The sequence below is a fragment of the Danio rerio genome, chromosome 6, assembly GCF_049306965.1.
Source record: "Danio rerio strain Tuebingen ecotype United States chromosome 6, GRCz12tu, whole genome shotgun sequence".
Taxonomy (NCBI): domain Eukaryota; kingdom Metazoa; phylum Chordata; class Actinopteri; order Cypriniformes; family Danionidae; genus Danio; species Danio rerio.
Genome location: NC_133181.1, coordinates 38,010,189 through 38,037,927, shown reverse-complemented (window position 1 = coordinate 38,037,927; position 27,739 = coordinate 38,010,189). Strand labels below are relative to the sequence as shown.

At 33.8% G+C, this 27,739-nt stretch overlaps 1 protein-coding gene and 1 long non-coding RNA gene across 2 annotated transcripts in view; one reads left to right on the top strand and one right to left on the bottom strand.

Annotated features, from left to right (window-relative positions):
* Positions 1 to 27,739, bottom strand: part of LOC141386318 (uncharacterized) — a 62,900-nt gene that overhangs the window by 14,607 nt on the left and 20,554 nt on the right. The window lies entirely within an intron of this gene.
* rgs8 (regulator of G protein signaling 8) lies at positions 1,174 to 26,884 on the top strand. The gene is given in 6 exon segments (NM_001002531.1): positions 1,174 to 1,312; positions 15,172 to 15,240; positions 15,667 to 15,771; positions 15,851 to 15,912; positions 22,497 to 22,663; positions 26,042 to 26,884. Coding segments are annotated over 4 exon segments (525 nt in total). The 5' UTR covers positions 1,174 to 1,312; positions 15,172 to 15,240; positions 15,667 to 15,670; the 3' UTR covers positions 26,237 to 26,884.

Sequence of the window (27,739 nt, the reverse complement as noted above, 5' to 3'; positions counted from 1 at the left end):
ATCAATGGATTTGCTCTTCAGTGTTTAGTCTTTCAGCAGTGAAAATTAAACCACACTGAACTGAACTAAACTAACCTTCAACTCTGAAAACTATACTGACGCCATTTCAACTTACTAGAACTTCTATGTTAAGTGCTATATAAAGATTAAGGTTATTTGGTTATTTACCAAAATTCTACTCTATGCTTCCAAAAGTCAACTTTAAACAATGAATAGAATTTTGTAATGGGGGGAAAAGGTGTTTTAGATTCTAACACTTTGTTCACAGTAAAAAAAAAAAAAAAAAAAAAAAGTTATTTATTAAAAAAAACTGTTCACTAAAAGCTTCTTTGTAGGAACTAAACACACATTTTCTACTGCATCATCAGCAAAAAGTAAATTCTTTTATTTTTCAAGCTAATTTTTTACATATTTAGTACCATAATTTATTACAAAGCGTTATTTCAGGATACGTTTAGCTGAACCTTTCGTTTTAACAAAAGTTTGGTGTCCTTGATATGGCCTGCTAGATCCTGATCTCAATTTTCTTTCAAGTGTCATTGAAAAAAGCAAGGCAGCTGCTTCCTAAACACTGGCTCGAATATAGCAGGCCTCTCTCATCACCACTTAACACCATTCACATCCTTCAGTATAAACCCCCCCTGTAAAGCCTTTGCAAAATTCACATGCAGCTCTATGGGTTCCTAAGAAGATAACACAGTGTTTTGAGGACATAATATGTCTTCAGTGAAGAGCTGAGAAGGCTAAATCTCCAAGCAGTCCGTACTCAGATAAGAGCTATCAAATGAGGCCAGCATGTCTCCATTTTAAACCCAGCACGGATTTGCCACTACGAGTGTGTCGGATGAAAAGACGCCTTTGATGTTTCATTCAGTCTCCTTGTTCCTCTCCTCAAAGAAACCCATTACCTCGACCCAAAACCTGCATACTAGACCTCAAATGACAGACATCCATACAGAATAACAGTTTGGCAGCATGAGACCTCAACAACAAAAACATGCCACAAAAAAAAAAACAAGAAAAAAGCCTCGACGGAGTAAAACAAAATGGCACAGTAATGCTCTTTGAATCTCCAGAGAGACCAGTGTGTTGACAAAGCCTCTCCCTCTGCCTATTTTTCTCATCTCGCTCTCTCTCGCGCACGCTCTCTCTCTCCGTTCCTCACGCTTTCACACTGATGAACACGCTGTGTGATGATTGCTACATGTGGGCAACAGTAGATATCTCTACACAAGAACAGAGCGGTCGGATAAAGCAGCTTCTCCAGCCTCAATCAAAGAGCTGTCATCTGCAACGGCAGTGAGCTATAAAGGTAAGCCTCCATATTCATATATCTGATCGATTGTTGCATAAGTTGATGCTCGCGCTGGCTTTGTTTGCGTGTCTAGGATATCAGTCATAGTGCACAGCTCTCACCATCTGTCCTCCTGTCATGTCTTCTCTTGTGAAGGGAGTTGCTACAACAAAGAGAGATCAATCATCTCTTTGGGATTGGACATTGCAACATTTATAGATGATGGGCAACTGGGCATTTATGGTAGTGTTTTGCAGGTGCTGTGTGTGTGTGTGTGTGTGTGTGTGTGTGTTTAAGACAAAAATAAACATTTATATACACTCAAAGATTGCTAGCTTGTTTTATTTTGGGCTTGGTATGGATAAATCTTTGCGTAAAAAAACATATTAAATAAAACCCTACAGTTACATTTAAATTGTTTTTTTTTACTGAGATGTGAAATTTTTAGACAGGATATTAAATATTCTGTTTATTTTTCTTCTCAAACAAGACACAAAAACACCTGCAAAACACCACATCAGAAACACATCAGAAATGCACGGTCTATGTCATTAGAATGTTATTTGAGTTAAAAATAAAAGTGATTTGTAGATTACATAATTGCTTAGTTGCATGTAATCCTAAATGAGTATATCAAATCTTCTATAAATATATATTCATCATTATATATAATAATAAAAGGATAAAATCAGTGCAAACCTATGAATCTACAAATGAACATACAAAGGCCTTGGATTAAAGTTGGGTTGTGTGTTTGTGGAGTTTGCAAGCACAGCAAAACATTTTGTGCATGCAAACTCAGTCCAGAAATATGTTAATAAAATATTATGTACATTTATGATTTTTTATATAGATAAATAAAACAACAACAACAACAACAACAATATTAATAATAATAATATTAATAATAATAATAATAATAATACAACCAAGGCTGCATTTTTTTTATCAAAAATACAGTAAAAATGTTAAAATTGTGAACGTTTATTGCACTATAAAATAACTGTTCAAAAGTAGTTTATAATTTGATTTAAATAATTTATTCCAGTGATTTTAATTATTAATTTTAAGCTTCATCCAGCCTGATCTCACGAGAAATGTAAGTATTTTATGTTTTGCCAGTTTAGTGGCTAATTCGTACTAATTCGTACAAGTTCAGTCGTATGAAATTATATGATTTTAAAAAGGAGACGTGGCACCTAACCCCACCCCTAAACCCACCCGTCATGTGGGGATGAGCAAATCGTACTAAAATGTATGAATTAGATCGTATGAACTCATACGAATTAGCCACTAAATCAAAATGTTATGAATTGCCGTGAGATTGTGTTGCTTCATCACTCCAGTCTTGAGTCATATGATCCTTCAGAAATAACGCTAATATTAATTATTATTGTAATTATTCTTCTTCTTATTATTAATATTATTATTAATGGTAATAGTAATAAAATCAATAATGACTGGAGTAAAAATTTCATTTGAAAATATATAAATATTTTTTAAATAAGTATTTTACAATTTAACTTTTTTTTTGGTCACACTTTAGTTTGTGGAATTTAAGATACATTTCTTCTACATAATACATTGCAGGATATATATATATATATATATATATATATATATATATATATATATATATATATATATATATATATATATATATATATATATATTCAAGACACTTCTATACAGCTTAAAGTGACATTTAAAGGCTTAACAAGGTTAATTAGGTTAACTAGGCAGGTTAGGGTAATTACGCAAATTATTGTATAGCATGGTTTGTTTAGTAAACTGTCAAAAATATATAGCTTAAAGGGGATAAACTTTGACCTTAAAATGGTTTTAAAAAGTTAAAAAGTAGCTGGAATAAAACAAATAAGACTTTCTTCAGCAGAAAAAAATATTATCAGACATACTGTGCAACTGTCCTTGCTCTGGTAAACATCATTTGGGAAATATTTAAAAAAGAAAAACTAATTCAAAGGGGAGCTAATAATTTTGACTTCAGCTGTATATACAGTTATATAAACATACAGTTTTCATTGTACATGTCATTGTAAATCTTTTTTTTTTTTTCACATGTACAATGAAACCTGTATGTTTGTTGGAGGGGCTGGGCAGCTACAGTATAATCCATCTCTCCAACAGTTACTGTGAGGGCTTTGTAGGTTTGTAAATGTCAGCAAGGGGAAGTGACAGAGATGAGGAGAGACTTTGAAACACCCACACTCACCACCCACTGCTCTTTTGGAGATGCACTGAGATACGTTTCATTCTGCTCCAAAGAATCAGCAACAGCATCCATTTTTAACAGCAATTCTGCATGATTGTTGTGTTAATTACTTTGAAATAGTGAACACCACACAGCATCTTAGATAAGCTGAGCAAAGAAGCACATAAAACGTAAGAAGACTCATGAACACACAATGCACATTAAAAATGAAAAAGACTCAGTACTTTATGGGTGATTCATAATTTATTATTGTGGGTGGGTTATTTTAGCAAAAGCACTTCAGCTATTTATAACACACACACACATTAGCTTATTTCTTTTGAATATAATTATAAAAATATAGAAAGATAAACATTTTTAGTTTGGGTACATTAAAATGATCTATTAATTATTAAAACATATTTAATTAGTAGTAAATGTATTATAAATAAACAATAAATATTAAAAAATCTTTTTGATTGAATACTGATTTGTGTTTGCAGATTTCCAAAAACTTTAATTCAACAATTTTCACTTGTTAAATTTTAAAATACAGGAAGGCTTGTAGTACTCTAACTTTACCATTTTGAATCCAATATTAGTTTTTAAAAATTTACTTTCCTGACTTATTTTTTTCAAGGACAGTGAATGTGAGGTTATTGGGGCAATGAATTACATCTCTTTATATGTACGTGAATGTGAGCTTAATATGTAAGTTAATACCACATTCACTTAATCACTTAACAGTAAAATTTCATGGGCAAAATGTTTAAAAAAAAAAAAAAAAATATATATATATATATATATATATATATAAATATATATATATATATATATATATATATATATATATATATATATATATATATATATATATATATATATATATAATTGTATAAGAAATAGCATGTCTTAAATCAATTAAGTCTGTAACATTACAGAAAGAGTACTGGCAGTTCATTACCAGGCTTTAGTACTGTAATTTACAATGCCATCTCAGACAATACATTACTATTAAAATAGTTGGTATCAATAGAAGTATTTTTTTTAAATCAAAAGCATAAATAAAACAAACAAAAAAACATCACAAAATACAGAAACTTGTAAATTTACAGAATTTTATTTACAGTGTGTCTATGGTTACTGCGGTCTTCATTAATGCTATTGCTTGTTGTCATTGAATTGCTTTTTTCTGTCTCTTGACAGTTCAAGGTGCAATATGAGACAGCAAAACTTGTGCTCTGATTTAATTCAAGTACATACCAGTAATATTCTGGGTACTGGTACTGCATTGGCAATGGGTTTTGGTGTCCAACCATAGAGAAAAAATGTTCATTGTTCACTGAAATTGAATGTTAAAACAGTTTTGAGGATGATTTTTTTTCAATCAATCAATCAATCAATCAATCAATCAATCAATCAATCAATCAATCAATCAATCAATCAATCAATCAATCAATCAATCAATCAATCAATCAATCTTTTCAAAAATCAAAACACCTTAAAAACACCCAAAGTATATTAAAGTGCTGTACAAAAGATTGCAATTCAAACTAATAGAATACTATTAAAAATGCTTAAGAGACTGTAAAACAAACAAACAAATAAGCAATACATCAACAGGTGTCAAAGGCCAAGGAGAAAAGATTGGTTTTAAGTTATGATTTTAAAAAAGACAATGAAGAGGCCTGTTTAATAAACAGAGGTAAAGCATTCCACAGTTTAGGAGCCGCAACAACAAAGCAGTGTCTTCTGAATTTACGCTTTCTTTTTGGCAAATTTAAGAGCCACTGATCTGCTGACTTGAAGATGAGATGTTATGAGCATAAAAATGTGAAGAAAGATCATTTAAGGATTTAAAAACAAATGAATTAATCTTGAATCAACCAAGATTCATTTATTTTTTTAATGCTTAAATGATCTTTGTGTTGCCAATTTGGACAACTAAATCATTGCTTTTACACAAACCCTGAAAGTGAGAATTGTCATGGAAATGAATAGATCTTTGCAGTGCAGTGGGACATGTAATAAAGGTTCTTCAGATAACCCAAAATGGCTCTTCTGTGGCATCATTACTGCAAAAAAAGTTCATTCTGGACCTTTTATGTTACAAAGCCATGTTTAATGCAACCTTTACTTTCCTATGAACTAAATTTTGGTGTCCTTGAATTGGCCCTGTTAGCGACGAGAATATGAATACATTAAAACTGTGGCATTTGAGAATAAATGTTCCCCATATAACTGTGCTAATGCTTACAGTTCCCCTCACATTCACACAATTGCAGTTCTATTCAATTTGTCTGAATTACGGCCCATCTGGCAGAACAGCCACTATGTGCTAACCTTTTTCAAACAGATGTCTCAATGTCCCAGATTTAATGAGACCTCACACAGATAAGGAGCGCTTCATTTCATTTTTCAGCATAATGTAGAGCCAACATCAAATCATATTAAATAATTTATCCCACAAAAGTGAAAGAGGCTGCATTGCTTTGAGGATGTCTAAATAAAGCAACCGTGACCTTAACTTCAAGAGTTTTGTTGGACTGAATTTGATTTGAGGAGACAGTAGACATCACTATACATAGGTGAGGACCTCAAAGAGGAAAGGACAGGGACTAAAATAGAAGAGAAAGAACCGTAGGTGGGCTGTAGCCTGGCATTACCCTGCAACTGTCATGGCCGAGTGTGAAACAGGGTGTAAATGAAGGTAGTGTCTCGGGGGTAACAGAAGCACCTTTTGAAAACACGAGCTAAACTCACTCCTACAAACTCCTAAGAAACATGCACTTTTGGTAGATGATATCATGTTGATAAATAATAAAATAAATTCAATTAAATTAACTTGCTTAATTCAATTTAAGATGGCTAGTTGGTTAACTTCATAAGCTCTTTCCAAAAAAAAAGAGATTACATTAACAATTTTGCAAAACAAACAAAAATACCTGTACATAAAGGTCACTGGAGTTTTTATTTGTAATAAGCACTAAACTAGCAAAATCTGATGCGAAACTAATGTTGACACATTGTCAAGATCCCATTGTCAATATCCCAAAGTGCAGATGTTTCAAAGTACTGCTCTTTCAAAACACTGCTCTAAAATGTTTGAAGCATGGGGCATTTCACAAACGATTCGAGACATGGCATACATGGCTGATTCTGTATTTACCTAAGCACCCGCTTCAAATGCTGTCACTTGATTGAATGGCTGTTATCAGCAGTTATCAGCTGATAGACATGGGCCAGTAGGGGCCTTCTGCACCTACTGGTAGGTTCAGAAGGCTGTTAGCTTCCATCCACATGATTAATCAGCAATACTAATAGAGAAGACTCCATATCCAGATCGGTTTTTACATTATTCTGACGGTTAGGTTTAGGGTTGGGGTAGACGTTAATAAAATAAAATTAATGGGTAATTTAATAAATAATATAAATAATTCTTGTGGTTAATCAGCTATACTAATAGAGAAGACTCCTGGGGCCTCATGTACGAAGACTTGCGTTGAAATCATAGTAAAACATTGCGTATGCACAAAGCTGTAAATGTGCGTATGCAGAAAAAAAATCAGATGTATAAAACACTGCGTACGCCGAATCCCACACGTATTCTTTTTGTACATCCGAATGAACGTGAAACTGAGTGCACGTGCAAGAGCGCAAAATCCCTCCCTGCCCCCTCCCCCATATAAATATGCTAATTACTATACTTTGGCAAAACCCAATGAAAAAGCAATGGCAAAAGCAAGCAAAAAGAGAAATTTTGAACAGAATGTGATTTGGAGGTGCTGATTTCAAAGGTAGACCGGAAAAAACAGTGTTATTTGCAAGTTTGTCTTCCGGAATTAATAACAAAAGAAAAAAAAATATAGAATGGGAGAGTTTAGCTGATGCGCGTACGCAGCGTTGGTACGCAGCGTTGATGCATGAGGCCCCAGATCTGTTTTGAAATTACTGTGACTGTTGGGTTTAGGGTTGGGATAGGGATAGACATTTATTAAATACAATTAATAGGAAATTTAATGAATAATTTAAATAATTCTATCTCTATCTTGTTAACTTTCGGCCTCATTCATTTGTTATATATATCTGGTTAACCACGTGGATGGATGATATAAGTCTTCTGAGCCAACCAGTAGATGCAGAAGCCCCCTACTGGCCCATATCTAACAACTGATAACCACTGATAATGCTCATTAAATCGAGTGATAACATTCAAATCGAGTCAGAAATAAATCCCACATTGCTTAGTAGACATTGTCAACATATAGTGCAGTTGGTCTTTATATGTATATGTAAAACTTTATATGTACAAAAAGTCAGAAATCTTTTATTAATGTTCATGACCAAAGTAACATTCATTCAGTTTATTCAGATGTCAGACGGATGTTACAACACCACACAATACAAGAACAGAGCAATATAAAAACATTCTAGATCACCATAATTGCTTCATCAAAGATCCAAACCCATGGCAACTGCAATCTATAATCTTTGATTCTAGTCAGGAACAGTAACCACTCCCCTTAAATCACTTGATTACTTGATCAATAGCATTTAAGGGTTATAATTCCTCAATTGACTTAGCCATTCTTTGTCAGAGCTGCTACAGAGCAAAACTTTTAAATGACCACAGTAGAGGCAGGTTTTGATATGTGCATTCGCTTTGTCTGTTTCACGAAATCTTGCTGTGCACTAAACTAGAGGTTGTAAAATGCAACAATGAGTTCACTCATGGTGACATTCAAACCCAAGCAGAAATTAAATGAAACTATGACCAACAAACCTAGAGTTGACTTGACATGCCAATAACGGAAACCAAAACCATGAAACTAAACTCACCAACAACAGGCATACACAAACAAAGCTAGACAGAGACTAAAGAAAACATGAGGGCTATACAGTACATACCAAATACTAAGGATCAAGTGGCAAGAAACAACCAATGAACTACTAGACATATGACTAGGAAAACCAATAATGACATGAAGCATGGACAAAAGGAGCACATAGCTGGAAACCAAGCGTAATACAGGAAGACAAAATTAAAGTAAAAAATAAAAGACAAGACACACATAACTTTAATTTTGTTTCATACAAATTATGATTAAAGGACAGATTATTATTTAATTTAGATGTAATTATGTACAGTTCTTTAGATTACATAATCTGCCTACTTTAAAACAACTTTACCACCATATTACAACTAATACATTTTAACAATTCTGCTGCATTATTATATTTTTCAACTTGATCATTTAGATGCTTTTGATACAAAGGACATAAAACAGCACAATTAATTAAAACAGCAAAACATGTAAATAGTATAATATAGGTCCAGTAAGACTTTATTTTGATGGTCTCTGTTGCACATTTTGTTGACAAAGTTTCATTGCAACTACATGCCAATTAATCCTCATTTGAGTATTAGTAGATTGTCTGCATAATATCTGCTGATAATGCTCCTTTAACAGACATTCAACTGACTATAATAAACTTTGCAAGTACATGACAATTTATATTAACCCTAACCCTAAACCCAACCTAACAGTCTACTTATATTCTAATGAGAATTATTTGGCATGTACATGCAATGTAACCTAAATTCAACAAAATGCGTTAAAGGGACTTTTAAAATAAAGTGATACCGAAAAATATACTACACATATGTAAAGACATTCTAAACACACACATACACACAAAGAAGAGTGTTCGCAATTGAAGGTCACGTTAAGTGCTGACTAAAAGACTAATGTTTAGCATTTCTTGAAAATTAATGAAATCACTATTTAAATGACACAATAAAAGAAAGCATAATCAACAATAGAAGCAACAGCTATATGTCTTTTATTTTAAACTTACTCGGTAGCTCACCGGGTATAATTTTTTTTTACAATACGTTTATGGAACCTTCAATACAAAACATAAAATAAGTTGTACTTTATTTTATTTTTATGTATTTATTTAATTTATTTTTATTTTGTTTTGTTTTTTTAAAGTGTGCACATTTTTAAAATCCTATGCCACATTTACTTTTCATTCAGCATTCTGTAGATGCTTTTAACCAAAGTGACTTGACAAACAAGGAACACCGCAAGCAATGTATTATACATCAGTCAACATACGTTTTATGTAAGCATTGCTGGAGAGCTTTGATGGTTAAATATTTTACATATGTCCTATAAAAGTTAAATATTTACCTTGTTTATTCTGGAACGGGGAAAGCAAACCTAATTTAAGATCAGTAAAAGCAATGGCATTATTTTTTTAACATGGACAACCAAAAAGCCTGGAATTTAAAAATAGCGAGAGCGAGGGTAGAAGATCAGATGGCAAAGCACATTGAAAGTGGGAAGAAAAGTCTCAGCGGGACACCTAAAGTCTCACTGAGCTCCATCAGAAAGAGACACTGCAGAGACCTTCACATGTTCACTGATCTGCGCTGCTCTGCACATAATGGAAAGCTTTCAAATCAACAGGACACTTTTCATTCTAATGATTTAAGTATTACTAAATATAGTAGGGGAAATAAGTATTGAATATGTCACCACTTTTCTGAGAAAAAATATTTTCAAAGTATTCAAAGTATTCAAAAAATATTTTTATCTTTGAAAGTGCTGTTGACTTGAAATTTTCACAGGATGTTGGTAACAACCAACTAAATTCATCCATGCGAAGAAAACAAAACGTATTAGTTTACAAATTAAGTTAATGAAATGACACAGGGAAAAAGTATTAACCGTGAAGAAAGGGAGACGTGGAAAGGCACTGTAAACCCAGACAGCACCTGAAATCTCTCAGTAGTCCTTGAGCAGGCCTCTGCCCTTGTCATTGTAAATTAGCTGATTCAGTCCAACATTTACATTTTACCAGGATGATGAAGATAAAACCAGGGTGAACATTTCAGCAAGACAATTATGCCAAAATAAAAATTACAAAAAATACAAAAAAAAAGGTCAGATTTGGTAGACGAAACTCACAGAACCATTCAAGATTTTTACTCTCTGTTGAAGTCTGTGAAAAAAATATATATTTTCAAAAACAATTCTTACTTCATTCTCCATATGAGAGGCATAACCAAAAAGGTCTTTTATATAAAAGTACTTAATACTGTTCAATGTTTCAGTAATTTCTCCTTGTGTCATTCCATTGTTATTACACATAACTAATTATTGTTTTGTTTTATTTTTATGTTTGTATTGGTTGATTTTTAACTAAAATCTGATTCAACTTTATGTCAACAGCTCCTTAAAAAAAGATTTTTCCAGGTAAAAACATGACATGTTCAATACTGTATATATATATATGTCATGTTCAGAGCAGTGCAGGTTAATGAACACCATTTTTCACACAGGGTTGTGTAGGGTTATTTTTAACTTTTATGTAATTAGAATGTTATTCCATTGTATTTATTGCCATGTTTCAATTGTCACTTTGTGCTTACATATAAAAAAAAAGAATTGATTAAATTACATTGTTACATTTGAGGGGGACACATTGGCTCGGTGGTTAGCACTGTCCCGACTGGGTCAGTTGGCATTTCTGTGTGGAGTTTACATGTTCAGGTTTCCTCCGGGTGTTCCTGTTTTCTCCCACAGTCCAAAGACATGCAGTACAGGTGAATTAAATTAACTAAATTGGCCCTAGTCTGTGTGAAAGAGGGTATATAGATGTTTCTCAGTGCTGGGTTGCAGTTGGAAGGGCATCTGCTTTGTAAAACGTTTGCTGGATAAGTTGGCGGTTTATTCCACCGTGGCGACCCCTGATGAAAAAAGGGACTTAGTTAAAGTAAAATTAATGAATAAATGAATGAATGAATGAATATTACATTTGTGAGACAGCCTGCAAATAAGAATAAAATCCAAAAATGCTGAATATATACACATATTTCAAAACACTTCTTTGTTATAACATTGTAAACAGGCAGTACTTCTACAGTATGAACAGGGCAACCAAAACTCACCATTTGTGGGTTTAATTAGCTTTCCAAATGAATGTGAAACTAGACCTACAACCATGAAATTGATATAGAGATCTGAGTTTCTGGTCTCTGATTAAAGACAATCTCCAAATAGTAAATTGCTGAGCCCTCATAAAAAAGAAGAATGTTAGCCATGTTTATATTTCATTGGGCATCTCATGAGGATTTTATAAGGATGAGTCATGAGGATTTTATAAGGATGAGCCATCAGGGTTTCTTTTATTCAGCAAACTCCTTGTAGCTGCATTTGTGCTGCATGGCTGCACCGAACGTGAACTGGCTTCTCCCTGCCTGGATAGATTTGTCAGTGCAATTTATAAATAGCATGGCACGTGTTTCTCATCCAGCGCGAGGAAATGAATAATAAGCCTTAATCATTAGTGCAGAACTAAAAATATTCACATCTTGTGAGAATTGTGGTTAAGACAGACTATGATTAGAGTACATGCTCATAATGTATTTTTAAAATGAGATTCCATTCGAACTCAAAAACATTCTCAGTATTAGTCAAACATGATCAAATAACTGTGGTAATTCAGCTCCTCAATTTTAAAATAAGATAAAAAACATCTTTAACTGAGACAGAGCCAGAGAACTGGAAACAAAGACAGAGCTGATGGCAGTGAATCCCAGGGTGAAGACAGAGAGCGGCAGAGCCAGGGTGACACTAATGATCCCGAGGGCCAGTATGGGGATGACGACTCAGGTGACCAAGACATAGACAAGTCTCTGGAAAATCATGGTGAAACCTGGGCGACAGAGGAAAAAGGTGGAATCAGGGGACAGGAGGAGCCCGATAGAGCCAGAAGGACCAGACACAACCAGAGGAGGGGCTTGGAGTCCCAAGATAGAGCCAGCAATATGATTGGCCAAGGATTTGAGGGAGCCCAGTAGACCAAATGAGAAGACAGACTATGGTGGAGACAGAGCATGGAGCCAAGGTGGAGCTGATAGTGCCAAGCATGTGCCAAATATCAAAAAGGAAATTTTAATTTACTACAGTAGGAGAAGCTACTGTAGGCCATTTTTTACAGGTATAAAATTAATGTTGTGGGCCTCGAAAGATAATAACATAATAAATGCACAGTGGCATTTAGGGTATTGAGATTGCTCTGGAAGGTAATAATAATGTAACGGGATTGATGACAAACTTTGGGATTTTAGAATGACCAAAACAACATTTCAGATTTTGTCTTACTGATGTGAAAGACCAATGTGGTCTTCCAGATCAGTGGTTCCCGAAGTGGGGGTTCACAAGACAATAGGCCCTTTCACACATACAGACCTTTCCGGAAAATTACCAGTAATTTTCTGGAAAGGTTGTATGTGTGAACAGGTCCTTTTTGAAAATACCGGTAAATTCGTTCTGGCTATTTTCCGGAAAGAGAAGTTGTAACATTACCGGCAATTTGCCGGAATGCTGCGCTGTGTGAATGCAGAAGGAAGATTGCCATAATAAGTGCGTGCACGTCTAGAACCTGCTGACGTGAGACGTCTGCTTTAGCCAATCACAACAGTCAGACGCATTTACGTCCGCGCGGTTTATGAGAATAAAAGCCTTTAAATATTTTTCCAGACACATTTAGCTGCTAGAAGTTAGTCAGATCACGTCTATATGTTCTTCTTAATGCTAACTGTGTAAATAATCATTGATGAGATGCTTATGATAAGCCGTTGTTTGTTTACCTTCAAGCTTTGCGTGTGCCCGTGAAACAGCCTGTGAGCGCTTGCACACGCACATGTTATGAACATCTCGACATGCGAAAGTGATCCTGCGAAAGTTGTTCACAATATTGATCATCCACAGAGTTTTTAATTTAGTCAAATGTTTACAAATACAAGCGCAGCCGTTTAAAGCTCATTTGTGGTGAATGATGTCAGAATTTACTGGTATTTTGTAATGGATGTGTGAATGCTCTTTTCCAGAAAATTTCCGTAACGTCCTCGCCTGTGTGAACAGCACTTTTTTGAATTTACCGGTAAAGTCGTTCCGGAAATTTTCTGGATATTTACCGGTATCACTGTGTGAAAAGGGCTAATGAAGGGGGGTCCCTTGGTGATTTCTAAATATTTAATCCATTTTAATAAACCATGAGAATTACCATATTTTACCCATAACCAACTTGAAGATAAAAATAGTAGTTTATAGTTACAGCTTTTCAAAAAAAAAAGTTCTATTAGATTGCAACCCTTGGTGTGATTACATTATATTAAAGACACAGCAATAGCATCAGATGAAGCAGATTATGCCACCAGGTTAAACTCTTTGGCACATTTACCGCAGTCACATGCATTAAAAAATAATTAAGAGGAGAATAGACTTGGGCCTATTGATATGTGTGTGTCGTAGCATGCAAGGTTTCTTTATTCATAACCACCTCAAAGGATATTGGGGGTCGCAAGTCACTGGTATCGTTATTTTCGGCATCACAGACTAAAATGTTTGGCAACCCCTGTTCCAGATGACTAGAAAGCAATCTACCAGTTCTTCATTATAACCATGAACTCCCAAAGCAATGCACTGTGTAGCCAGAACAAGGCCCTGGTCACATGAAACTGGACGCTCTAGCAGTCTCTGGCTTACGTTGGTTTAGGCTCACTCATAAAAACAGGCCATGGACTGGGTTTCTGTCTTCAGAGGGCTCAGGCAGTTGTTCCATGTAGCATGGTTTTGGCTGTGTAATGCTGGTGTTTAACACTAATAATTAACTAAATGTCTGCTAAATGTAAACTAATAATAAACTAAATGCTAACAATTGATAATTAAACTGCATTTAACGGCAGGAACTACTTAATTAAATTTTGCTAACTGAATATAACTACCTAAAGTGTTATTTTGGTTTCAATGAGATTGTAGTTTAGTTTATAAATGTTGGATTTATATTGATTGATTGACTGATTAAGTCATTCGGATTTTATTTCAATGTTAGTTAAAACGTTTTATTTAGTTTATTAGTAAAATACTGCTAGTGTTTTTACAGTATATAATTATTCAGCCTTTTATGTAACTTTTCATTATTGTTATTATTATTATTATTATTATTAGAGTTATATTAATTTCAATGCATCATTAATGTATGTATAAGTGAGCAACATTCAGAAGAAAAAAAAGTTTGACATTTTATTTAGTTCACGTCTATTTAAATATAAGCAATTAAAAAAGTCAGTTATAGTTAGATTGTGCTAGTTGTATTTAAAAACCCTCCAAGCAAATGACATTTCTGATTGCCATTGAAGGCTGCAGAAAGAGAACACAGCGTCCTTGTGTTTTTTATTCAGTTTGAGAGAAATTACTCATGTCTATTTCTGCTTCTGTGAAGCAATTTTAAAGTCCTTCAATAAAAGAAGAAATGGTCATTTTCATGCAGTGCTCCAATTACAAATAACTAAACGTGAACTAAATGTGAATGTCAGCATCATGGGCCTTTTCATTGATTGTTACTTTTTTTATTTTGTGACCAATTCTCCTTCAGAAGAACTGAACATTCCGGGAACTACAGGTTCAACCACAAAAGCGAAAATGACGTGACTCATGTGTTTCTTTAAACGATTTATAACATCATTAAGCGAACGGGTGGCATCTGGCACACTAGTAATTATGAACCATGGGACTAGTGATTAACAAAACATACTCAGAGAGGACTAGTACAGTATATATACTAGAGTAAATCTCTATCCTTTTCACAGGCAAATCAACTCGCCACTTGCTCCTGCAGTTACAGTCAACTGGAAGAGATTGCATTGCAAGGACGTTCAGTGAGTATCCAGTCATCTTGTAGTTACGTAACCATTAATGTGTGTGTATGTGTGTGTGTGTCTCGCTCTCAGCCCTGATTGTTTCCTCTGTAATGTTAATATACAAGCAGAATTCATGACAATGGGCTTTTTTTGAGGGCCAGGTGCACTGTTGAATTTCAATCACGCACATTTTGAAACAATATTCATGTATACAATAAGGTGGCTTCACATCTCCTGATAATTAGAGAACATTGCAATAGTGTGTTGTATAATGCAGGTTTATGTGAGCATCACTACAATCTAATCAGAAAGACTATTATGCACACCTGAGCTGTTATTATTTTTTGTAATTTGGCATGTTCTAAAAATAAACCGCAGTGAGTCTCTTATGAATATACTAATGTTATCGACAGCTGCTAACCTCTTCTGCTTTCTTTTTTTCAGGGCCATGAAAACTAGACTAGGGTGCCTGTCTAACAAGTCAGACTCATGCAGCGATTTTTCCGAATTCCTGCCTCCAGCTCAGGAGAGAACCACAAGATACCTGAAGTGAGTAATGAAAAAGAAAAAGATAACGGTGGATTGGGTTTTATAACTATACTTGATTGTGTACCTTTGGCTATTTCAGATTGTCCAATGATGAAGTGACCAGATGGGCAGACTCTTTCGATATTCTCCTGTCCAATAAATGTAAGTCACATTATATAATCGCGATTAATCACAATAAAAAGACTGAAACTTGTAATTTTGGCTATTCAACTGTAAAATTAATGTAAACACAAGACAAAGACTATTTAAATTCAAAATATAACTCCTTATTAGAATTTTTGTTAACTTGTAACAAAGATTTCTTCATGTAAACAACAAACCCACAATAAACCATAAAGATCCTGGCTTGACAGCCATATTTATTGGAGAAATAAAAACACAGGCATGTTCGTGAATTTTGAATTTCAAAACAATCAATGCCAATGAAGAAAACATTGATTTCCAAGTTAGATTCTAAGTGGACTGCAAAAAAATCCCAAAATATAGGCATTGCAAATAAGGAAAATTATAATAATAAAGTATTGAATACAAACAATTGGACTCATTGAAAAGTTGTATTGCTGTTTGAGTTGAGTACATTAATTATAAAGCAGAAACAATTTTGTTTAGTCCTCCTTTACATTCAGACCGTTGCTAAGACAGTCCAGTCTGTTGACATTATCGGGGGACAATGTGGACCTTTTGCTTTGAATGATGTGAGCTGAGAGTGAGAACAGGCAGGATTACAAGCAGGATTACTGAATCAGCACATGCATTTTAGTGCCTAATTTTGTGGCCACTGGTGCTGCGACAAGGACGTAAGAAGCATCAAGCGGTACATCAATGGCACATACAGGTATGCGTTGTCATACCAAAACACGCACACACAGACCCACACACATGCACACACCATGCGCAGGACAGCGCAGCCGGAGCGACTCCCTTCAGATTCAATACGCATGATCACGTTCATCAAATTTGCTTAAACTAAGCATTCTGAAGTATGGCTATATTTCACAAGGATTCTGACACAACAACGCAAAGCAGACACTTTACAAAACTTACATTAAAGCGGAAAACACGTCAAACTTAATGAACCATTGGAGGGTGCATGCTGAAAGACGAGGAATGCGCTGACTTTGACAGCTCGCGACTTTATCTGGCACTTCATTTACATGGACACCAATACTCAGATTATAATATGATTAAGGTAATACTCTTGTTAAGAGTCTACCATGTAAAAACAGCGATTTTTGATTACTTTAAAGGAGGACACGAAATGCGAAAGTTTTTCTTTCCGTTCACCATTCGGTATCAAATTCCATTAAAACAAAAGTCGAAAGTTAAAAATGAACCACCCGAAATTAGAAGAAACTCTGGAAAAAGAAAACTGCAAAAACTGCAACTGCGTTAATTGCGTAAATTTTTTTTACGCGTTAATTATTTCAAATTAATCGCATGCATTCACGCACTAATTTTGACAGCACTAATTTACTTTTTCTTTTTGGCCTAATTTGTGTTTCTTTTATCTAGAATTGTATTTTATCATATTATTATTATTAATATTAATATTATTATTACTATATTTTTATTTGTTTTTGTGTTTTTTTTATATTGTTCTTAATGCAAGAACATATTATGTTTGGGGCGTCATGATGGCACAGATAGCGGTTGGATAAGTTGACAGTTCATTCTGCTCTAGCGACCCTCGATTAATAAAGGGACTAAGCCAAAATGAAAATTAATGAATGAATGAATTTTTATCATTATTATTATTATTATTATTATTATTATTATTATTATTATTATTACTACTACTACTATATTTTTGATTTGTTTTGTTTTTTTAATATTGTTCTTAATGCAAGAACATATTATTGTAGTGCTTAATTCAGAAGGAAAGAAAATGTGAGCTAATTCTGCTCCTTGATTGGAGCAGTTGATGTCTTCTGATTCTTTGTATTTGGTGCTGTGGCTCTCTGAGTAATATGCATCAATAAAAATAGTTACTGTAAACAAAAACAGCTTTGAAACACTGTGTATTGTGCATACAGCAATGTAAATAATCTGACTACAAAGCAAACAATATACATTATATGCATTTTATAAATGCATTGAACAGTCTGTCATAAGCTAAAACTCATGACATTCAGGCAAATGTAATGTAATAATGTATATACTTCAAATAGAATGTTTTTTTTTATGAAATAATGCAATGCAATCTCAGCTGCATCCAATGCTTTTTAATGCGCTCACCTAACTCCATCCCTAACCCTACCCCTCACAGTGACATCACTCGCACCATTGAGTGAATTGTGTCTGACATTGCATCAATGAGATATGCAGTCTCAGCTTGCATAATCAAAGCTGCATCCACATACTATTGTCCAATGCTAATACACTCAATGAAAATATTTGTTATCAGCTATTCCACCGAGGTGCACTGTTGTTCAGCCATAGTATGGTTCACCAGCAGCTTATGTAAGATGATCTCCATATTAATGTGAAGGACGCCATTTCTCTGTGAGTCACGCATTTGGCTGTGACTTCTCTTGTCAATGGCTTATAAAATGACAGGCCTTATTTCCTCAGGCTTCTTTCAGTATCTATTAGAACTGTGTGTGTGTGTGTGTGTGTGTGTGTGTGTGTGTGTGTGTGTGTGTGTGTGTGTGTGTGTGTGTGTGTGTGTGTGTGTGTGTGTGTGCATTTTCCTGAATTTCACAGCACTGACACACCAGACGGGCTACAAATAGCCTGTCAACTGGACATTTGTTCATTCTGAATACTTCTGAAGTCTGTCAATAGTAGTACTCTAAAATGACAGACAGCAAATCCCTCCATTTCCACTCTAGATCCATTACTATAGCTAAAGCCAAGAAAACCCTAAATGCTTAATATCAATATGCCTATAATTATGGCCTAATTTTCCCACAATGGTTGAATCCCTTGCTCTTTAGTGCAAAATCTTAGTGTTGCAGGATGGAAAAAAGATTTTAATGAAACATTAAGTGTGTCAGCTTGAGTAATCTATACAGTGGTCAAGAGAGCTTACACTGCAATTTAAGAAAGCACATGTAATTGCAAAAAAATAATAAATAAAACATAGTGAATTAAGAAAATATCTTCATCGGTTTGACAGCATATGTGTTGCAAATTCTCACAACACTAACAAATAAAGAATATGCACTGCATTTTCTTCGACTCATGTACATAGCACTTAACACAATGGAAATGTTTCAAGTACAACCAAAAATGTGGCAAACCCTGTTTATTGTCCTGTGACTATTGCTCGGTGAAGTTGTAGCAGTTTTTTTTTTTTTGTTTGTTTATTTTAACATCCTGATTACACCTAAACAGTCGGGTCCATCAAGTTTTTGGGTCCACAAAGCATTTGCTGCATGCTCTTTTTTGTAATCACATGTGCTTTCTTAATTTACAGCATGTTAAACTCTCTTAGACACTGTACATTTAACAACTGAGGTAAATTTGGTTTTATAATATAACTTAAAAAATGTATTCTTTGCTAATTCTATAGGGAAATCATATTAGCAGCCTTTGACTATCAAAGTACAACACTGTTCACAGTCAAAAAAATAGTGCTAATGTTGTTTTGAAGTCATATTTACCTGATATGTAAGACCAATATTCAAAGTACTATGGTGAACAATATAGGCTTCATGTCACAATTTGAAACTGAATGAATGTGTGAATATAAATCCAATTTTACCTCAATCATTTAACACACTTGTCAATGTCAAAACAACTGGGATGTCAAGAGTCAAAACAAAGTAGGCAGAGTTTTCATTTCATAGTAGCAAAATACAAATTCTAGCAAATACAACTACGAAGATAATATAAACATTAACATCACTACTTGTGGCAAAGATACATTTAAATAGTGTACTGTGAGAAGCACTGTATTGTAAATCAATTGGTTTAAACAAAGTAAAAACTTTTTTTTTTTAAGTAATATATTGGTTCATGATAATATAATACCTTAGAATACAAGTATTAATATAATACTTTAATGATAATTACTTTTGTCTGTAACCTTTTTTAAACCACAACGTACAAAAGATGCAATGCGGTTTACAGTTTACAGGTACTCTTCCACTGTGGTGGCACCTAATAAATCAGGTACTAAGCCAAGTGAAATGAATGAATGGTCTGCATTGGTACCAAAAGGGTACACTTTTGTACCTTTAAGATATGAGGAGGTACACATCTGTACTTGAGTACTAGATTGTACTTTTAAGATACAGATGTAGACCTGATAGAATGTACCTTAATGAAAAGTGTACCTATACAAAAGTGTACCTTCTAAAAGGTGCTGCCCAAAAAACAGCTTTTGTATTATTATTTATGAGATAAAGTTAACAATGGTCAATAATTATAATGTCTTTGCATGTAAAATTACTTCTGTAATTCTTCGTGCATTTGATGTGGACATTTTGTCTTTGATAACTTTGAATGCAGTGCCTTTAAAATAGTCAGAATTATACTTTTTTTTATTAGGTTTTTTTTTTCCTTAGACACATTTTATTTCAGAATGTGGTTAAATTGTTTTGACTGCATTTAAAACCACAAAAAAACATTGTCCTACTGAATCACAAAACTGCTGATATAATGATGATGACATAATAATAGTAATTACAAATGTTCTGTATTTCACTGCCTGTTATGGCTGCGTCAATTAATGACAAGAGTGTGCTGGGTAAAATCTCCCTCTCAGGTAGCATGATCAGTAAAAAAAAAAAAAAAAACACATTTCACAAATAAATGATTTCCTGTGTAGCAGAGGACATGTTCCGCAGAAAATCACTTTTAAAAGAAAAACAACAATGGCAGACTAAAGGAGAACATTTTGTTCCGGTGTACCAGGAGAACATTTTGCCTCTGTACCGTCTCTTGATTGTCTTTTCATTGAATTTCCCAAGAACACTATTGTCTCGGTTAGCCTCCCTGCTGTTTGTATGGACTTTAACAGTATCCATGAGAAGACTGCCTCACACAAAAGAATGCAGACTAAAAAACTAAATGCCTTATAGTACAAAAGGCCATATGGCGTTCATAAAACAATCAACATGTGGTATGTTTAATAGAGCGTAGACTCAAAAATATTGACTGGGAAAAACTTGAATTTTGTATATTCAAATATCATAAATTGGATAAATCCAAATTCGTTAGTCAATTATTATGTTGGTTCTACTATGTACTAAATGAGGAAAACTGACCATTCAGTTTGGTATAACCCTACATCATTAACTACACTTGGGCACCAAATATGTCAGTGTAGATTACTCACTTTAGGCAATTTATTCTAACTTCCCGAATACTTACCTGACTTCGTTGTTTATGAATCCATGTGAAGTTGGAATTATTTTTACAGTATAGACAGTATAGATTTTTGTACGTTGAAAGTTAGCATTTTAGTCATTTTTTGTCATGTAAAAATCCCAATAAGCTCTCTGATAGATTTAACAAAAGTAAATTTAAGAAAACAAGAAGGGATGACCTATAGTTTGCTCAGAGGTGGTTGACAGAGCTACCGACATAACAAAGGACATGAAAGTGGCATATGTATACTCATATAGACTACAGTATAACAAACTAGTGGCATGTTTTCATTTACACTTTTCTGAGATAGCAGACACAGCAGAAACCGAATTTACAAAAATCGAAAAAAGGGAACATTTTATCTGATCTCACCTTTTACCAAAACTGTCTCTTTTTGTGTATCAGGTGAGCTACAGAGCAAGTTGACACAATCAAAATGTTGATATATTTAGAGTTATTAATAAAATACAAACATTAAAGGCCCTCTGAATTGCTTGGAAATGTGCATTTTTTTTAAATTTGACGCAATCTCATCTGAAGCATGAAGAAAGAATGGGATAGCAGTTCCTCCCCTTTTAATAGCATTTACAGTATTCTCAAAGCTCTGTCAGTGAGAGTGGTTGAGCTCAACCGCATCACATGAAAAGCAAATGAGAAGCATTTTGAAGAAGACGGGACATGACAGATACTAGATCATTTGATTGGTCAAAATTTGACAAGAAAATATGAGGTGTACGTGTTACAGTACATGAACAAAAAAAGTTGATTATTTAGGCGGAGGTGACAAACTGCAAGCTTTGGATGTTTAAAACAGGTTTATATCTTCCAAGCACAGGTTTTGTCACTATTTCATGGCACAATGGATATCCTTAAAACTAACATGATACTAACATCTAAAAAAAAAAAAAAAACTTTATTTTAATTTCATTGGGACCTTTAATGTACTGTATTATTTCTAAATCTATACTATATAAAAGTGTTTGAAGTTGTAACATTATTGCATTTCATTAAAATAAGTATTAATTAATTGATAATCTGCACCCCGTATTCAAATTGTGTTATTACAACCAGTAATATATTTATTTAGGCTGCAATATATTGTGCATTTATTCATTTCTTTTAGTCTTACAGTCAGAATTGGTGTTCCTCTTGGTGTATCTCACCTTTTAATTGCATAACGAATGTGACAATGGGCACAACATGATTTTGCTGAATGAATGAATGAATGAATGAATGAATGAATGAATGAATGAATGAATGAATGAATGAATGAATGAATGCAACTTTATGTCCTTGGAAAGCATTTCTTTTAACCACTCTAGCTTAATATGTGATATAAGGCATGACAAAGATACATTGGCTTTAAATGCAACAAGAGGTTTATTCTTAATCTTATTCATCTTTATCAGATGGTCTGGCTGCCTTCAGAACCTTCCTGAAAACAGAGTTCAGTGATGAAAACATTGAGTTCTGGTTGGCCTGTGAGGACTATAAAAAGATCAAATCCCCTGCTAAGATGATGTCCAAGGCCAATAAGATCTACAAGGAATTTATTGACGTTCATGCACCCAGAGAGGTATGTTGACTCCTTTCATAAAACCATAGCAACTATACCTGAACATACAGTACTCATAATACGTGAGATGAATTTGTTTAAATACCTAAAGCAATATGCACAATGTTTGCGAATGACATAATTGCAAAGAGTATAATAAAATGCACAATTGTTTGTGTTCATTTATTGTACATCACTGTACAGTACAATAGACTTTGTCCTGTTTAATTATTTAATTGGTTTATTTTGATTTCTGAGACAAATCTAATTTCTTTTTTAAAAATAATTATTTTTAGGGGTTTTTACCTTTATTTGGATAGGACAGTGGAAATTTACAGATAGGGAAGTGTCGGGACCAGAGAAGGAGCGGCAAAGGACCTTGAGCCAGGAATCGAACTCGGATCGCCGTGAGCACCTTGGTGCTATGTGTCGACGCACTAACCACTAAGCTATTGGCGCCGACGAGACAAATCATTAAAATATTTATATTTTGCCTATGTCCTTCAAACTACAAGGTTGCCCATTTGTACAGATCAAACTAAATGTACAGATCAAATCAAGTTGTTTTATTTTTACATGTACATATATCTGTTAGGTATCACTGAACCACAGTGGAATATATTTCACACATATTTTGATTTAATGAGCTGCCTTTTATATAAAAGAGTTTATAAACATTGCCAGTCCAAAAAAAATACGTCATACACTAACATTTTGTTGGATTGCATTACATTTCCAGTGGCATTGCTATATCAATATATTAATATTATTTTGCTATGATATTTCTATTAAGGTCTTGTATTGATGATGGAAGAATCAGGCTGCTGGGCAAAGAATTCTTTAGCACATTCTAAAGATTATCAACAGGATCAAGTTCTGGATGGCCAATCTAAGTGTAAAAATTATGTCTCATGCTCCCTGACACACTGAAGAAAATAAAAATCCAACCAGAAGCTACTGTCTGCCTCAGTTATGGGCTCTTGGTATTAGCTGAAACATAATAATCTATTTAGTAGTTACCCAAGAAGGGTCTTAACTTTTGCTTATTAAATCCAGGTGATGAACAGTTGACATTCAAATGTTAGAGTCACAATTTTATAAATACATAAAAGTGCTATTTCAAAATGTTAATATCTCACTTTTTGAATAATAAATGGTTCCTGGTGCACTTGACAGGTCATTTAAAAATTCTGCTCTAACATTTTTACTGTAGCTACTATTAATAAACTTCACTGACAGAAAACACTGTTACAACTAAAAATAAAAAAACTGTGTCAATTCAAGGTTATAAAACTGCAGTTTCTAATCACTCATATGAAGCACTTCCGAGTTTTAGATGTGTGCTATATGTGTGTTTCCCTCCCTCAGAGTTTGTTCTTTAGCACCACCTACGCTCGGTTTAGTTCTTCCCTGGCATCAAACCTGAAGATCATCTTCTTTTTCAGCATGACCTTAAGATACTTTGTGATTCACTGCCTATTATTTGTGAAGCACAGCACTGTCCTTTTGCGTCCCGACCCTGTGGGTCACAGAAAATACAAATAGCTCTAGTCTGGCTCCATTAAGATTGGACACAGATACCAAATATAATAATGCTGCTGTCCCTGTTCGACAAGGGCATAAACTAAATACAATTTGTGATGGTGGGTAAGCGTAAAACATGATCACTGCAAATAGTGATAGATGTTGAGAGGTTGATGTGAAGAGGTGAACACACTATTTATATTACTCCCTTATTGGCAGAACAAACTTTTTGAACTCATGCAGGACATTTGTATACATTTTTGTAACTCTAAAGGTTAACATACACTATTAAAGTTTGGGGTCAGTTAGATTCTTAATGTTGTAAAATAGGCTTATCCAAGGCTGCATTTATTTAATCAAAATACAGTACAAATTGTACAGTTGTTAAATGATATTGCACTACAAAATAACTGTTGAAATGTAGCTTATAATTTATTTCAGTGAGTTTAAAGATGAATTTTCAGACCACATGATCTTTCAGAAATCTTTCTAATATTAACTATTAATATTATTACTATTATTATTATTATTACTATTATTGTTGTTGTTGTTGTTGTTGTTGTTGTTGTCGTCATTGTTGTTGTTGTTGTTATTATTATTAATGTAATAGTAAAAGCAATAATGATTGGAGTATTTTTTTTTTGAAAACACATACAATACGAAAGCAGTTATTCAATTTTTAACTATTAAAAACTATTTATAACTGTTATAACTATTTTAATTATTAAAAATTTTAATAATTTAACATTTTTTTTACATTTATTAAATGCAGCCTTAATGAACAGAAAAATTGTCTATAAAAACATTAAACAAAAAAACTGACCCTAAACTTGACCGGTAGTGTATATCAAAAAAATGTCAACCAAAACATCGATTTTTTTTTCCTTGAAGTTAAATCATAGTGATGTGTTGTCTGTGAGTGAAAATAAACATTCATGTCTGAAAACATTTAAGTTGTTTTAAGCTGAAAGCTATGCTCTAAATTACAATATTTTATGCAAAATTTGAAAGAAATGTCATTATAGAAATGTACTATAGAAACTAAGGGTGATGCAACAACTTTTATGCCTGCCTCATTTAGTTCACCTTAAATGTACCAGAGTTTGTTTGCTTTTGGGGTTATTCATTTGGGCAGATGTGAAAGTGCGAATCATACTCTGGTGCGCACCAAAAGCAGACCAAACAAGCCGAGTACCAAGACTATGCTCGAAAGGGTGGTCTCCGTATGCTTTCAAATTAACCCTGGATCAGTTAGTTTAGATGAGAACATGAACCAACGCAAATGCAAAAACTATTTTTATTTTTTGGACTAAACCAACTTTTGTAATCAGCTGAAATATGTACTCTTTGATAAGAAAAGTTTTCTGACATTTTACCGCAATTATGGCAGGGTGCGGACAAACATTGAGTCGAGGAGGTCAATACTCCCTGCAGACTTTTTCTCTGCTCTTTGTTAACTTACGTGTTAACTTAACATAATTTCCCATTCTTTAAGTCAGAATAATTAAAATTAAGTTAAGGAAACCAAAATGCTAAAAAATGCTCTAATGTATCATTTTTAACCTCAATCCAGATCAAAGAAAACATACTATAGATTGTACCCTAGAAGCACCTTAAAAAAAAAGTTGTTCCACTTAAATGGACATTTCACCCAAAAATAAAAATTTACTCAGTTTATTTGCTCTCAAGTGGTTGCAAACCTTTTGTAATATAGCCACTGACATAAATACTATTGAATTGAATGGTTACGATTTTCCAACATTAGCATAGCTTTGTATCTATGCATATTAACTTATAAGCACTATGCAGTACTGATAATTTGATTCCATGAAGGACAATCATGCAATATAATATTCTCTTTTTTTATCTCTAAAGGTCAACATAGACCACAGGACCAGAGAGGAAACCAAAAACAGGCTTCTAGAACCGACTCCACACAGTCTCAACGAAGTGCAAGCTAAAGTGTACAGCCTGATGGAGAAGGACTCGTATCCTCGGTTTATAAGATCAAAGATCTATCAGGACTTACTGAACAGGACACAGATTTACTGTCAGAGGAAGTCTGTTTAAAGGTGAACGTCTGTTTGCTCGCCTGGCTAGATGATATTGAGATAATAAAGCAGACTTTAATTGTTATATATAGCATAGTCTGTGTGTTTGCACAATAATTAGATGAGAATAATCAAATAAAAAAGGTCAAAAATGAACTAGTTCCTTTGCTAGTTTGCATTTAAAGTAAAATATGACCCTGTACTGTGCTTTTTTGCCCAGTTTGTAACATGCGGCTCTATTCTCTCCCTTTTGATTGTGATAGAATGCTTAATGTTTTCTCTGAATGCTGGCAAGCATGTAAATCTACATGGGTTATGTGTAAGAGTAGGGTACAAGAATTTATTTTTCTGATCTTCAATGTCACTTACAGTCTGTTCCGATAAGACAACTGAAGACATGCCTGCTGTTTTGCATGTAGCCTCCAACGTATATATTTAGATTACTCTATTTCCCTTACAATCTAAATCTAAAACAGGTTGATCACAAACATTTGCGCACAACAGATTGTTTTCTCAACTAAAATATATACTTAAAAAGTATTTGACAATGTAATATTTATGTTTGTTTATTAATTAATTTAGTTATTTTTTTCACATGTTGATGTTCTAATGGTTTACAATGACATGTTCTCCAGTGATATAGATCAAGTAAAGCATGTCACTTTAATCATGGTGTTATGTTTTTTTCCCCATGCCTGTGAATAAACAGAATATGCTGCACGTTTTGAATGTTTATCAAGGTTTGTGAGTTCTCTGTGTGAAAAATATTGATAGCAAAATGTGCAACCACAAGTAAACACAAGTACAGCATGTTCAAAGTTTCAGCCATCAGTGACAGTGGTTGAAAGTAAGTGCATTACTCATCTTAAAGTGATAGTTCACCACTCACCTTTGGGCCATCTGAAATGTAGCTTACTTTTTCCTTGAGCATAAGCGCATTTTTGTGTTTATCTTGGACAATTCAACCTTTATCAATAACATGTAAACAAATAGTATAATCTCGGACAAGTGTAAGTCCACAAAAGAATGTCACTATGCAATGAAAACATGGTTTAGACTGTCTTAAATTCACCCACATACAGTAAATTAAGTGTGTAATTGTTGTAAATAATGTTCGGTTACTTGCACAGACTGATCTTTTTTTATTCATAGGACATCAATGTACTGTATTATCAGAAGTCAATATTATTATGCTTGTATGTTTTTGTTTTTTTTACACAATGTGCTGGTCGCTTTTGAATAGCATGATGACAAAAATATTCTTTAATGTTCCATAAAAAAGGTATTCAAGTATTAGTTGGCTGTTAGGTTAAAAAGATAGTTAACCCAAAACTGAAAATGTACTCACCCTCACGTGGTTCCATGTATAAACTCTCAGAAATTAAGGTACGTGAGCTGTCACTGGGCTGTTACCTTTTCTAAAGGTACAAATTTGTACCTAAAAGGTCCATATTAATACCTTAAGAGAACATGTTAATACCTTAAAAAAGTACAGAAGTGTTCCTCTTAAATCTTTAGGTAA